The 14,831-nt window shown below is 34.4% G+C and overlaps 2 protein-coding genes across 4 annotated transcripts; both read right to left on the bottom strand.

The window, feature by feature from the left end:
• Positions 1-209: 209 nt before the first annotated feature.
• On the bottom strand, positions 210-7,434 carry LOC117105692 (cilia- and flagella-associated protein 206-like). Of its 3 annotated transcripts, none has more exons than XM_033246919.1 (15): positions 7,188-7,434; positions 6,330-6,558; positions 6,111-6,201; positions 5,689-5,877; positions 5,059-5,217; positions 4,692-4,784; positions 4,361-4,473; positions 3,942-4,061; positions 3,450-3,554; positions 3,266-3,352; positions 2,896-3,000; positions 2,015-2,257; positions 1,422-1,565; positions 1,000-1,088; positions 402-543 (listed from the first exon to the last, which is right to left on the bottom strand). In XM_033246919.1, the coding sequence occupies exons 2-15, from the start codon at positions 6,519-6,521 to the stop codon at positions 402-404; spliced, it is 1,872 nt and encodes a 623-aa protein (XP_033102810.1). In that variant the 5' UTR covers positions 6,522-6,558; positions 7,188-7,434. The 3 variants fall into 3 exon arrangements, with proteins under 3 accessions (XP_033102812.1, XP_033102810.1, XP_033102811.1); XM_033246920.1 differs by lacking the exon at positions 7,188-7,434 and adding an exon at positions 6,899-7,097; XM_033246921.1 differs by lacking the exon at positions 7,188-7,434 and having other exon boundaries at positions 210-543; positions 6,330-6,521.
• A 470-nt stretch (positions 7,435-7,904) lies between these two features.
• LOC117105693 (cell growth-regulating nucleolar protein-like) lies at positions 7,905-14,066 on the bottom strand. The gene is made up of 9 exons (XM_033246922.1): positions 13,989-14,066; positions 13,283-13,446; positions 12,871-12,991; positions 12,349-12,456; positions 11,834-11,917; positions 10,590-10,740; positions 10,103-10,177; positions 9,901-9,986; positions 7,905-9,451 (listed from the first exon to the last, which is right to left on the bottom strand). The coding sequence occupies exons 2-9, from the start codon at positions 13,405-13,407 to the stop codon at positions 9,320-9,322; spliced, it is 882 nt and encodes a 293-aa protein (XP_033102813.1). The 5' UTR covers positions 13,408-13,446; positions 13,989-14,066; the 3' UTR covers positions 7,905-9,319.
• Between the last annotated feature and the right edge of the window lie 765 nt (positions 14,067-14,831).

Genomic DNA, 14,831 nt, shown 5'->3' with positions numbered 1-14,831 from the left:
AATGAGACGTTTAAGCTGTTGGTCTTGTGTACTGCCCAATCACCACCAGAAGGACACTACTGGAAAAAAGTCTGGACTGTAGGTGATTCACACCAAAAATACTCCTATCCTGTCTCTGTGGGGCTGAGGTAGTTTGTGTTGGAACTTAGGACAACTTGTTGGAGACATGCTGACACTATCGCTGAATGACACCAGAACTGTAGTCAATATTAACATTCAATGTCGTTTATTTCCACAAAAGCAATACATAACAGTACTCACTATTGTATAAGATTAAATTAAAAAATAAACAATGTAATTATCTAATTCATGTTATGCTAAAGGATTCATTCACTTTATATTTATATTTTAAAATTCTTGACAATACATCTCAGAATCATATATTAAGCTGCAAAAATGTGCTAAGTCTGGTCAACATCTTGTGTTAGGTCAACTTTGGTCATAACGGTTGTTTTACGCATTCCTCCGCGAAGACCAGCAAGGAACGTCTGAGGGCGTGGAACATTTGTGCCGCTGCTTTGCTTTGTCTGAGATCCAGTATCCCTACAATAACAATATGCAACCAGTGTGTCAATCAAATCATTGGTGTGTAAATTATCAAAATCATTGATTTCATCATTCTCATTTTATTAATAATTACCATCATTCTTTTCATCATGCTCATTATTTTGATTACCATCATCTTCATCATCATCATTGCCATCATCATTCTCATCATCTTTGTCACCATCATTATTCTCCTCATCCTTATTCTCATCATCATTCTCAACATCACCATTTTCATCATCACCACCACCATCATTATTCTCATCATCATCATTATTCTCATCATCATCATTATTCTCATCATCGTTATCATCTTCACCACAACTACTATTACCATCACAGATGCTCTAGCATTGTGTACTGTAGGAGCATAGGCTTACAGTATTATGATTATCCTAAACCTTCGGCTTACTAAGTAAGAATAATAAAATAAAGAAGACTCCTGCTACATACTTTGGTAGGTAGACCTGCGACACATTGTCCCGCCGTAAGTTGCTAAGGTTTGTCTGAACTGAGTGAGTCACCTTATTCCGTAAGTTTGCCTGAAGGAAGGAAGCAAGCTGATCAATTTTGTTTTTATCGTATTCAAAAAAAACAATGCATACAAAAATGCACTACTGTTGCATAGTGTAATCATCATCTTGATAATCATTTAGAAGCAGTGGTAGCACCAGAGATTTCCCATTGAGGGTTCAAAGGTCTCTGACAAGGGTAACACAGTTTGGAAGCCTCGCATCATAAAATAAATGAACAAAACAGTGAAAAAATTGTCTACATAATACAATAAGAAGAAATGTAGAAGTTACTACACTATTTAATTGGGTGTTTTTGCCAATGATGATGGCTAAGATGATAATGAATAAGGAATTACTGACCAGTTTGATAGCTTTTCTCCTTAACTCCCACTCATTCCATTCGTAAGACTTGACGATGTTTGATTCAATTGGATGAACTTCCGTCTGGATACCAGCATCACATTTAGTAATTGGCTTCTCAATCATTTTGCCTTGATCTTTTCCCTGTAGATAGTATTATAAATAATATATTTACTTTTAAATCCAACCCACATAAACTAAATTTACTACTTGAATAAAACTACTTTAAAAATGATGTACATATTTTGAAAATATGTGATACATACAACAGATGACCAATAAATGATGGAAGACTCAATAATAATAATAAGAATAGAAGTAAGAATTACATATTTTTGAGCCAACTAACAGTATAGTAAATAATCTACCTCTGAAGAAATACATATTTAAATTGAGAGATCAGCTTAGCTCAGTCGGCTAATCTGGTTGCAGCCACTGTGTGTGCGCTGAACCGTGGAGATCTCTAGGTCCCCGGTTATAGTAAATACCATATTTGTGAATAGGGTGTTATAGTAAATGATATTGCTGTAAATAGATAGGGTTTTATAGTAAATACTGTACCTGTGAATAGAATGCTATAGTAAAAACCATACCTGTGAATATGGTGTTATTGTAGCAAACTGAGCATGGAGTTCCAGAAGCTGGATGAGTTCAGGAGCTTTCTTAGCGCACTCTGCCACCATCATGATATACGTGTCTGGATCGTTGGCGAATTCGTAGGCTGCCTGCTTTGATGAGAACACGTAGTGTCTGTTCTGGTACCTCATCACACCAATGTCTGGGTTGCCTGGGATAAGGAGTACATTCTTTTGCACAAGAGACCATCCACAATAGCCCTAAGAGATGATAATTAAAAATGATATTAATGATGATGATAAGCACATAACAAAAATATGGTATTTACTCAATCACTGCCAATAACAAGGTTTCCCATTTCACAGGGTGTTGCAGATACACCAAATGTATTCGCATTTTGTATTGTACATTATGACACTGGTGGTGCCTCCATTCCTGGGCAACAGTTTCACAAAATACATCCAAGCAGCACTTTATGAAGGTACATAATAATTATAAGATAATATTTGAGATATTTGTCATGTTTGCAAATCGAAAATATTTCTACTTGGCGTTGCCTTCAAAGAAATGGTAAGGAATTTTGTCATGACAATAAATTCGTTAAATTGTCAACATAACAGTTTTATTTAATTTATTTCAACAATATTCAACTGTCAAGTATGCAACAGCAACCCAAATGTAAAACAAAGAACGTTAACATTTCCATCAGGCACAATCAAACAATCAATCAACCATTCAGTCAATGACAACTATATATTCTTATAGATAAACTGATATTCTATATGATAGAATGATAAGCAACAAGACACAAATTGATGGGTGAGTGCGAGTTCACTATATTATGTAGGATTATTATGACAAGTTTCAAGGATAAGTGTTAAGTTATACTGTAACTTACCTTGTACTGCAATACCAAACGTTCAAAATTTTTGGTAGTTTCTGGAAACAACCACTCCACATTGTTCAGTTCTGATGGGTTCACTCGATTTTCTGAGCCTTCAGACTAACAAAATGAAATGAACAAGATTTACATTTAGATTGATCAAATGTTGCAAGCTGATATGTAGGTAATTATTATAGATATTACATGTAGAATCAATCAATCAATAGTTGATTCACATGTAGAGAACATCTTTAAATAATATTAAGCAGAGCAGGAGGACATCCCAATGTTAATCTGTTTTATATAACAATAATTGTATTATATAATACAACTATAATACAATGCAATTTGGTAAACAAATTGAATTTGGCACAAATCTCCTTACCATTTTCACTCTATCTTCATCTGTCAACACATCAATCTCAGTGAGAAATGGAGCGAGCATCTCATCTGTAAAGACTTCCCGATGACCCTATGTGTTGATTAAATAAGGTTATTTATAAATGTTGATTGTCAGAGCTAGTTCATCAGTCAGAAATATACAACTTTTCTCATAACTGTTATCATACCTTTGTAAATGGCTCAAGACTAGCCAGAATGTTACTTAGTACACTCAGCAGGACCATCTCATCTTGAAAACAACTCCACAGGTGAGAGAGATTGATAAACTGTGGCTGAAAGAGAAAACATATTCCAGTTAATTTTGTTGATTTAAAAATGTTTATTATTTTGCTTGCACAATTCAATCACAGAGTTGTGAGATCAAATTCCAGATGGCTGGATTTCCTCTCAATATTTGAATATTGATTTCAGTTTTATAAAAAATGAATTAATATTAAGATATTGAAAAGCAGACATATGTAAATCTAATTTTTAGATAATTTATGATTAATTTTGATTCTATTTATCCCATGTGTCTAAAAGTGGTTAATTGTGATGAACAGATACACAGATTCTAATGTGTAATTGTATAACCCTTAAATACACTTTTTAAAGTAATCTTGAATTAATAAGCACTTTTGTTGAATTATCACATGGGGCTTGTAATTTATGCAACTTACATAGACTTGAGCAGTTGGAACAGCTGTCTTGGACTGCACCGTGGCCTGCAGCTGCTCCATCCTGGAGGCAAGCTGTGACTCAAACATCTCCACCTGCTGGGCACAACTTATAACATCATTCTAAAAAGAAAAGATGTTTACATGTTTATTAGGTATGACTCCATCTACACAATAAAAAGATTAACAAAAAACATACAATCATACAAATCATACATACAAAGTGGCTATTTAGTTTTCATCAGGGTAATGTAGCGAATACAGTGCATTATATATTTATATAGTTGGCATTATTCACAGCCTAAGAGTCGCAAAAGAGGGATCTCTACAGTCGCCAGATGGCCATGCAGGTCACTTGCGTTCTCCAGTATGAATATGACGATCACTCGTTTGGATGAGCTTTAAAGCCGTCAAAAACATACCAGGATAATTCGAAGGAAGGCTTCGTGTTGTCTGGCATTAATCATGGACTCTCGCAACAGTTGCAATGAAGGACCATCCTGCACATCTGTAGCCATCATATGCTCAATCAGAGCTGAGGGGAATAAAGTAAATTTCAAATAATTACAAACATTTATGAAAGGTACTAGGCCTAACAGATAGAGGCATGTGATACTGTGTTTAGGCACCTGGAATTTATACATAGCATGCAAGCTGAACATGAGTGGATATTATTATTTCTTATTTCATATTCCTTACAATAACTAATTAATTAATTTAATATTTAATTAACTGCTCCACTACTACCCTTACCAGTATATTTAAAAGCAGATTGGCACGTTCTTTGTGTGGCGGCATCTACATTGTGTGTTGTTGCTGGTATCGCTTCATTTAATATAGCAGGTACTGAAAACACAAAACAACATGTTATGTTGACACAACTCAGTTTTTTATCATAATATCATAATATTGATTATGAAGATTATGTAGGGGTTGCAAGTGAAAGAACGGCAGGTTTAATGAGACTTGAAACACGTGATGATGATGGTTAAAATAATAAGGATGAAAGGGATGATGAAGACAACATTGTTGATGATAATGTGCAAAACTTTTTTTGACAGTAGTAATGATAAGGTATGTGATGATGACAGTAATAATGATGATGACAATGGTTCCTTACAATCATCAATTCCTTCTCCTCCCTTCCCACATTCCTTGTTGAAGAGCCTGATGCCAGTCACTATGTTGGTAAGTTCAACCAGCTGTCGTTCTTTGTCACGCTTAGTCAACGACATAAAGGTACCAAGTTCAGTTTGTGGAAAGATACTTTGGAGGGCAGCTATAAAAAAAAAATAAGATGAACATAATATAGAAAAATTAATAGTTTAAGACATGGAATATGCAATCATTAATAGTAACCAAGAATATTCACAAGTTTAATCAGGTAAACTGGTGTTTTATTGAAGTTAAAGGTCATGAGGTTGGCATGGAAGAGGCTAAAAAATATTAAATTGCGCAGGTGTTCAGTTCAATTAATTTGTAAACCGAAAAACACCGCTGAGTGGATGTTAAGGATGTACAAGGAGGTTAATAAAGGTGGGTCATAAAATTACATTCAAAAGCACAGAGTCGCTACAATATGCACTGTATAAAGTCAACAAATATTATTTAGACTGAGTGGTAAACCTTCAAGGCCCTGTGGCCTCGCCCCACCAATAACTACATCCCTGTGTATGCCTTTGTATAATAAAGTTCACTGTTCAACACTGTGCAATACGGTGTACATTATTACAGTAAACTGATATAGTACCTGTAGCTTCCCTAACCACTGCTATATCTGTGGGTGAGCCAAGGCCAGAACGCAGCAAGACGGCAGATACTATCTTCCGATACAAGCCTTCCAACTCCTCTCTAGTTCTTGCACGGCTGTCAGTGATCTCACGAATCACTGGCAACAGTCGCTGCTCAAGAACACGACGATGCTCTTCGAGGAAGTCCCCTAAAATCATCCAAACATAAAAGTAATTACTTTATAATGATTACTTGCAAGTTTTTTTCAATGTACATTCAATAACAGCTCACAGCCAATCAAAGCAAGAGTACAGTAAGCAGGTTTACATTTTCAATGGATTTGTTTACATGAGCGCTCAAAATTAATTATGATCACGACAGACATATCATGACAATCAAATGATGAAGTAAGGGGTATAAAAATGCTATCAAAACTCATACCTCTGGTTGTATAATTCATATCAAAGTAAACTTGCATCTTGACAGTGTCCAGAGATGGAGATCGAGTGTCCAGAAGTCGCTCAACACATAGCTATTGTTAGAATTAAAGTATAATATGGCATATGCGGTAATTATGATTTTTTTTTTTTTTTAATTCTCTAAAACAAAAAAATGGTGAACACAAAGTTGTTTGAATATTGTTTAAACATTTGTAAATACCTTAATAAGTTTTTGAACATCATCTTTGGTTAGTGTCCTGTCAACATTGAATTCATTGGATGGGTCTAACACGACTGCTTTAACCATGAAGGCTACCAGTGTTTCAGACACTGCTTGGCCTTTGCTGGCGCATTCTTGAGCTATTTCACGAATTATGTTTTTAATGACACTTTCAGCCTGGGCACGAGACATTGTTTTTTTTTCTGTTTTATCTAGAATTATGAATACACTGTAAATGAAAAGAAGATCATTAAAAATGTACGCAGTGGGTTTATTTTATTTGTTCACAACTGGTTCCTTCATTAAATCTTTGGGTATATTTTGGCCCAACAATCTTGCAAGTCATGAAAATAAATATAAAATCATATAAAATCCGAACCAAGTTTCAAAACTAATAATTGCACTTGATCTTTATTTATTTAAACAACCAAAATTCAAAATAAAATTAAAATCAAAATTAATAATATAGGCCTGCCCTAGGCCTACTTGTACTTCATTTATGAGAAATTGTAAATAAATTGTTTTGGTTTAGGACAAGGCCTATTAAATAGTACGGTGATCAATCTTACCAGGGATGAAATTGGAAAATATGGCGCTTCCCTGGTGTTGTGTATCTAGCCAACTCAGGAGGGCCTAGGGTCTAGCCTAGCTAGGCCTCCTAGGCCCTAGGTCTGGACCTAGGTAGGCCTTGGTCTCCCACCCAGCCAGCAGAGTGTGGAGAGTAAACTGAAAACTCCTGCTGCTGCTAGGTAAACCCCTACCCTAGCTAGGCTATCCTAAAAGCAAATATTAATAATAATTTCCGAGGCATATCTTCACAAAACTCAATGACAATGGTTTAACTCAGTTAAAACTCACGCTTTTTTTATATTTATTTAGGAACATTTAAACATCATTAATTGCTGCACCAACAGCATCTGCGTTGCATGGAAACAATAATCAATACAAGCCCTCTATACATAGACGACAATGATTAGACGTTGACGTACAGGCGTTTTCTCAAATATGACAATTTTACGCGTCAAACCTCACAAAGCAGCATATTTCGCTCAGCAACTTTCCAGATGTAATTTTTGTTAATAATAATAACAAAATACAGTAATAATAATAATATTCAGTAGTAACATAGCAAAAAAGTAGCCTGGGTTTATTTTGGGTTACTCACTTATCGCTCTTATTGCGAAACGTACCTAATTTATTTGGCGTGCCATACTCGATTTCTTTTTCGGATTAATTAACTTGCTCATTGGTGGTTGCGCTGTCACGAATGAGAAAAAAACAAAGGACTTGTGGCAAGTCTACAAGAAAAGTTATGCAGGTATATGCTATTATAGACATTTCTAAAGTTTCAATCTAATCAACTATCGACCAATCAGAACAAAGCCAAAATACGCGCAACAAATGCACTTGCTAACATACGTTTAAAGGGGCTTTACCAAAAATATTATCCAAGGAGCAAGAATTAGCAGAAACATCCGTGATTATTTGTAGTCACTCATACTTAAACAGTCACAGTATTTCTACTCAGAATTTCTGATTTCCAAAAAGAAATAAATATTCAAAATGTAAAAACAGACAACACAATTTCTCTGTTTATTAAAAATTCGTAGTAGTATCATAATGAACACTGAAATTATCTAGTGAATGCAAATAATAACAGAGTAAGAAACCATTTCTTAGTATACCTTTTGTATATTTATGATTGACAACTCTCAGTAATCAAATGGCACTTAATGGTGTAACAAAGTGGGCTGTAGCCCCTGGCTATGGCTTCCTTTCGCCCCATGACACCGGGGCCTGAATTTTGGTAGAGCCCAGTAGGATACGGGACAAAGCATTTTTGACTGTTTTTTTTTTTTTTTTCATGCTCTGGCTGATTTGGGTCAAAAAACGCTAATTAATATCCCGGGGGCCATTAGAGTCTGGCTTCCCTGGATTTGGCAAATAAGAGATCATAGTTGTTACGACACTTTGCACTTATTGTCTACTGATAGTTCAAATCTTGCCCTTCAATTACAATAGCCTTGTTTACACGGCCGTTTGCTATCAGATAGGTAACACTGATGATCTCCAGTCGCGTGTCTACATGATAAAAAAACGATCGGTTGAACCACGAAGTCACATGAATAAAACTGACCGGAAAAAATTTCACACATATCTGCTTGCTTTGAAACCATTTGTCAAAAAAGTTTTAAAATGTACGTAATTAATAAAAACAATTTTTCAAATGATGATAATGGTATTCACACTGTTTATCAACAGCGACTGCCAGCGATGGCTCACACAGGTCAAAAACAGGTAATTTGCATAAAGATCACGCCAATGGTCTATGTTGACACTCCTGCGATGCAGAGGTATCTGTGTAGATTATCGCAGTTACTCATCTGTTTTGCAGAGTTACTAACTCCATTTACACATCAACGGATAAATGCTCCTGCCATGTAAACAAGGCTAACCTGTCTACTAGTAAACTACAAATTGATGAAAAATTAGCCCACCAACGGTCCAAAGAAATTAAATAGCTGGAGACACATTTCACTACACAACTGGGACCTGCCCATTTGAAAACATGTTAAACTACACCATCAACACTTGCCTAGTGAAGGAGTGGCTTCTAAAAATTACCATTACTTCTCTGGCCACTCAGATTATGCCTAGTGGAAGGCCGACTACACACTAGGGCTACTCATGTCACTGGATATAACAATGTAACAATGTGTACAAATGAACAATCTGTACGATTATATGCACTGTATATTCATGGAAGTATCTCCATGGTATATATTCGAATGTAGACTGTAGCACATGCTGTCTCAATTATCAACTTCACTAACCACCCACACTCTACGATTTTTGACCGTCCCTTTGCAAGACTGAATTTACTAGTCCACCACAACTTGGCCAGGTACAATGGACTTTACTAGTTCACTGGGATTTAATTAGTGGTTGAAAGACTGCTAGACTATCAACAATTGTTCAATCAACAAGTTTCATATAATTAATTTGACTCTTTTATCATCTATCATCAGTGAGGGGTTTGAATTCAACTTCCTGTAGAATTTTTCATTTAATTCTTCTTCTGTTTTACTTTCTCCTTTTCTGATATTGTATTCAGCAATGACCTGAAAATTGCAAGAAAATCAAACAAGTTTATTCAGTGAAATACATATAACTAATCCTTTGTTATCATGGTTCATAATGGTATGCAAAATAGCACTGTTTGTAGTTGTAATTTTGTGTTGGCGTCCATGATTTTCTCCAGTATTGCTTTCTTTAGTTTTCAAAAAATTAATTCTATCCAGGATTTAGCTTTGCTCCAGGCATAAGTAATTTGTAATGCAATATATATTAAGGTTTGATAGACTCAAGGGGAGGAGGGGGGCACAAGATTATAATCACACTCCTTTACAGCATATACCATTGCAACTTGGGAATTTTTTCTTGAAACAAATTAATTTCAACTCTGTACCATACACTTTCAAATAACACTCTAATATCTCCAGTGATTTCTATTAACACATAACATGTATTTAATACAAACTATTGACATTAAGAAATAATAATTTCTCACCTTTTTTCTTAGTTTCTTTATTGACATTTCTTTACTCTCTTTTTCTCGTAATATCCTCTTGATCATATTATTCCACTTAAATTTTTCTGAAATGAGATTTTTATTATAAACTTTGTACACTGATTGATTCGTATTCGTGTGAGTAAAAATCACAAAATAACCAGAATTTCTGAAATTATATTACAATGTGCAATAAATGTACCTGGTATTTGATTGTTGGTATCAACACTAGATTCCTCTGAACAAACTTGCTTACGTTTGGTTTCAGATTCAGTAACTGTAACACAGAAAAAAAAAACAACAATGAAAATCAAATGAACTTCAACCATTAAGAGTCTCTAATAATTGCTAGAACTGCTGCGATTTTGTTTGCTTGTGAATGATTGACATTTTCAAATAAGTGCCACAGTGCTTTTTAGGGCTATATACAGTATTCATTTACAGTGTAAAGTACATATCATTCATTTATGTCTCATACCATCAGAATACCTTTAAATAACCAATTTCTCATGAATTAAATTATATCACCTTACATTTTAACAAGACAGGCTTTTGCACAATTCATGGTACCATTTTAGCACACATAAACACTGCACGGCAGGCTGTTTTTATAAGGACCGAGCTGCATGTTATTGGGACATTCACTGTAGTCTAATTGAATCCGTTGATGTACTGATTTATAATCTTACCTTGGTCAGATATTTTCCTTTTCCTTCCCACAATTCCATTGCTTTCTGATTTGTTTTCTTCCTTATTAGTATTTTCATCTGCATTTGACTCAGGGGTGTTCTTTTGATGGTTCTCATTTTTATCACCATTTTGTTTGGAAGCTTCTTCATTCTAATCAGATAAGAGTAAGTAGAAAATGGTCAAAAGAGTTACTGTATAGCATTTGAGGTACAAACACTATTAATATAGCCCCATTCCCGACAAAACTTCAATTAAAAAAGAAAAATCTGATTTTTATGTTATAAAGATTTATAAATATAATACGAAATTGCTAGTTTAACTGAATTTAGACACTCCTAAACATGAAAAAAAAAAAGTAAAATAAGACTGAAATTTGATTTTTTTTTTGTGTTCCACACAGAAAATAAATGCGGATGAATTTTTTATGTTTGATTTTCTGATAGGTCTGCCAAGAAATATAGTAGGCGCCGGAAACATTAGCCTATCCAACACTGCTAGGCTATACCTAGCCTTACCTCGATTTAGGTTCTGTTAACAGACATAAAAACGGCCGACATGATATATTCCATTGCTAGTATTGACACTTGTGTAATATAATACTTCATAGTAATTATTTAAAATTTGATTAAAAAAATGGTTCTGACCGAGACTTTGACAATTAAACAAACATATCTCAGGCCTACTTGACTGATTTCAGTGTGCGAGATGAGCAGTATAAAAACTAATCTCATTAGAGAAGGTGCACTTTATTGACTGTATATCGTATACGAAAAAGCGACAGCATTCTAGCAGGTGCAATCTACAACCTCTGAATTTGCCTAGTAATGAAGAATTAGTAGAGAAAATGGTAATCTCTTTTGAGAAATAGTCTGTATTTCTCATTTTTTTATTCTTTTGCGTAAAACTAAAATTTATGCCAATATTTTTCCATGGTTTATAATAAATAGAGTAATGAATATGCATTTTTTTAAAATTCTTTTTTTAGTGTAATTTTGTCGGGAATGGGGCTTTAATGTTATGAATATATACATCAAAATTTATTTTTGCAGTTCTAATTCCACATTAGACTGTACTATATTTCATTACCCCAGAAATGACAGTATTTATGATGTTATCATGATTGTGAAGCAACCAACTAACCATTTAAATCCTTCAATACATACATTCCTTGAGGACAAAAGATAAGCCATGCCCACACCCATGATCTTTAACTTAAGTTCCTAAAAAGTCAATTCATATATACCTTCTCGTTGGATCCGGAAACGATCACCCATGCTTGCTGGATCAAATAATTGTCATACAGCTTCAGACTATTTTTGAGAAAATTCTGTTGGAACACCAAACAAAAAACAAAAAAAAAAAAAAAAACCAGTAAGAAAAAAGTACAAACATTTTATATTTAAATTGTGATTAATATTTGGATTGCCACAGCATTTTATATTTTGTTCTCATCCAACAAGCAGTGACTCGGCCCTCATGGCTGGACAGAATTTTATGTTGCTTTTTACAACAATGTGAAGGAAGTAAAGTTGTTTTAATGGATTTGAAGCCAGGAGCCTGGTTTTGGAAGACAAGCATCTAACGACGAAGCTACCGCTCCACTGTTTCATCAGAAAGTCGAATCAGTTCAAAATTTGTTGACATCCTTAAAACTGTGCACTTTTCATCCCAATTATGATTTTTACAGATGAACTTGCACTATTTCTTCCGCATCAAACAATTATGTTAACTAATTAATATTAATATTATTATGCTTACTTCAAATTTTGTTTTTTTGCGTGGAATATTTGGATATTCTATGATTTGGTTCAGCAAGTTCCTCATCTTAGGGTTTGTTTTCTGACTGGTAGAAGCTTCCCTGACGCGCTACATAGAATGAAAGTAAAATGCAAAAAATTCTTATACAACTCTGAAAAACTGTATATTTATTATTTTGGAAAAATTAATAATGTTAATACTGTACGTACCATTTTTGAAAAGTAATCTTTTTCAGTTATAAAATATGCCATGTATCGCAAGGTTTAGAACATCCTTGGATTTCAATTGAAAAGTAAATTGAGAAAAAAAAAAGGTATTTACATAACTATTCCTACAGGTTTATGGATTTTTTCAAATATTACTGGTGTATTCTAAATAACATTAGAAACAATTATATCAATTAATAACAATATATGCCACAATTTATTAACAATTACGATATAATAACAAATTAAATAAGTAGCAATAATACGACGATAATAATAGTATTAACAACAATAACTTAAAATAATAAGATTTCACCTCCAACCATGCTGCCTGTTTGACTTCACCCTTATTTGGTTTCAAGTTACTAACTTCCTTTTTGCTTCCATATTTTTCATTTTCTGATATACATTTAGTGTGCTCTTTATAACCATCGCCTCTAAACATTAATGAAAAAAATTAAATGCAAAAATAAATATGTACTGTAAAAGGAATCTTGGTGTGCATTTGAGTTAATCATACACAGATGTACATGGTATTTGTAAGCAGGGCTCTCCAATGTTTCTGTCAATATAATAAATCATAGTTGGACATTTGTAAAGGAGGGTGACAGTATGTCCACATGGAGAAGGAGCCCAACAGAGCTGACCATATTAAAAGAGTTCTACTAGAGAGACAGGAAAAGCAAGAATCTTAGCCAATGCTTTTACTTTAAATATAATATACTCACACAAAATCTTGGCCACAGTCCATGCAAGATAAAACTTCACATTGACGGCACTGCTGCATATAATGTTTTTCAACTTGAGCTTTTTTAACAGATTGGCCACAGGCATTGCAAATGAAAAACACCATCTTTCAGCCTTATACCGCAAAAAGAAATATACCATAGATCTGTGTGAACAAAATGCATAGCTTTGATATCAGAGAAAATACAAAATGCAAAACCTATCGCTATAAAACTAAAGTCATTTGCCATACCTGATTAAATTAAGAACCTCTAATTTCAAACTGCTTTTCATTTTAATCAAAAATTTATTTTATTGTATCAATTCATTTTAATAAATGAAATTAGAAATTAAACTTTAATATGTGTATTTTTGTAATTGACGCAGGGTTCCCAGAACGCCGCCCTCAGCGGCGAGTGTGAAGTACAAATCAGGGTCAAAAGTGGAACGTGAAATTTGGATATGGTTTCGTAGTCAGATTTGCGAGAAAAACTTCAGCTACCCGTATTTCTCGACTGAGATGTCAGTGGGAGCTGTAATTTGTATGACAAGGAGATTGTGCAACCCTTCATTCGTATTAAGGCAATTTACGCCCAGAAACCTTGTAGTTATTAATATTTTGGTTATAATAGAAAATATTCATTTTTTGGTGACGTCACACTCACAATTATAGTTAGCATGCATACGTCATAAGCTAGATTACGTCACCTTTTCCTGGTAAGGCAAACTATCCCGGCATGCTTTTTTCATGAATAAACACCACTGCTTTGCACATGGATGCCTTGTCCTAGCTAGGGATACAAGAGCCGCATTGTTAGCATTGTATAATACGTACAAGGTACCTCTGCAACTGAATGATTCTTAGTTATTTGTTTTTTGTTTTTTTTGTTTATTTTATTTAAATTTATTTCTTTTCGAAAGTGTACTTTCTATCACATATTTTTGCACTGTCAAGTTAGGCCTTGGGCTAGGCCTAGTCTTATTATGTATGCCTCATCGTCATCCGCTACACAGTACATCAGTAGCGCCCCCGCCCACCACCATACAGTACAGACGTTTGCTGGTCAACAGCGTGATTGAACCTTCCTTCGCAGATGTTCATGTATTGGCATATTGTTAGCTAACCAGTTGTGTGATTTCTTTGTGAAAATGAGTACGGCGGCGTACTCATTTTCACAAAGACTTGCATCCCCTCTTGGAAAGAGCGAACTTCGAAATAATTGTCTCCACATCTTCGCTAATTAAATTAATCACCGTAATTTAGCTTACAGTACACTTATGAATTTAGCTAGCGCTTAAAATGTACAATAATCATTTCACTACCCGACAAACTCTGAACTTTATTCATTTGGCCTACATAATAGTTTCATCTTGCTGTACTATATACTCCAACATCACTGGCGCATGGTAACAACCAACTGACTGCAGACCATTTCCGGTCACACATTACTCTCCATAACACAGCACATCTGTCTATTTAAAATCAAATTGGTTTTACTATGTCATCAGTGAATGAACCCCCCGGATACCAGCTACATATTCATCCCACAG

This window comes from Anneissia japonica, unplaced genomic scaffold, assembly GCF_011630105.1.
Source record: "Anneissia japonica isolate Jap-2015-1 unplaced genomic scaffold, ASM1163010v1 scaffold287754_len4335492_cov202, whole genome shotgun sequence".
Taxonomy (NCBI): Eukaryota; Metazoa; Echinodermata; class Crinoidea; order Comatulida; family Comatulidae; genus Anneissia; species Anneissia japonica.
Note: the sequence above shows the minus strand (reverse complement) of the source record. Positions and strands in the feature narration are given on the sequence as shown.

What these genes read in the sequence shown, in the direction of transcription:
- LOC117105693 (XM_033246922.1), bottom strand. Translation starts at nt 13,407, where the DNA reads ATGGTGTTTTTCATTTGCAATGCCTGTGGCCAATCTGTTAAAAAAGCT. An exon ending in TACCAACAATCAAATACCAG is followed by an intron (nt 9,987 to 10,102) that starts GTACATTTATTG and finishes ATCTCATTTCAG; the next exon opens with AAAAATTTAAGTGGAATAAT. An exon ending in TAAAGAAACTAAGAAAAAAG is followed by an intron (nt 9,452 to 9,900) that starts GTGAGAAATTAT and finishes TGCAATTTTCAG; the next exon opens with GTCATTGCTGAATACAATAT.
- LOC117105692 (XM_033246919.1), bottom strand. Translation starts at nt 6,521, where the DNA reads ATGTCTCGTGCCCAGGCTGAAAGTGTCATTAAAAACATAATTCGTGAA. An exon ending in AGTGGTTAGGGAAGCTACAG is followed by an intron (nt 5,218 to 5,688) that starts GTACTATATCAG and finishes TTTTTTTTATAG; the next exon opens with CTGCCCTCCAAAGTATCTTT. An exon ending in CAATAACACCATATTCACAG is followed by an intron (nt 1,566 to 2,014) that starts GTATGGTTTTTA and finishes TACTATCTACAG; the next exon opens with GGAAAAGATCAAGGCAAAAT.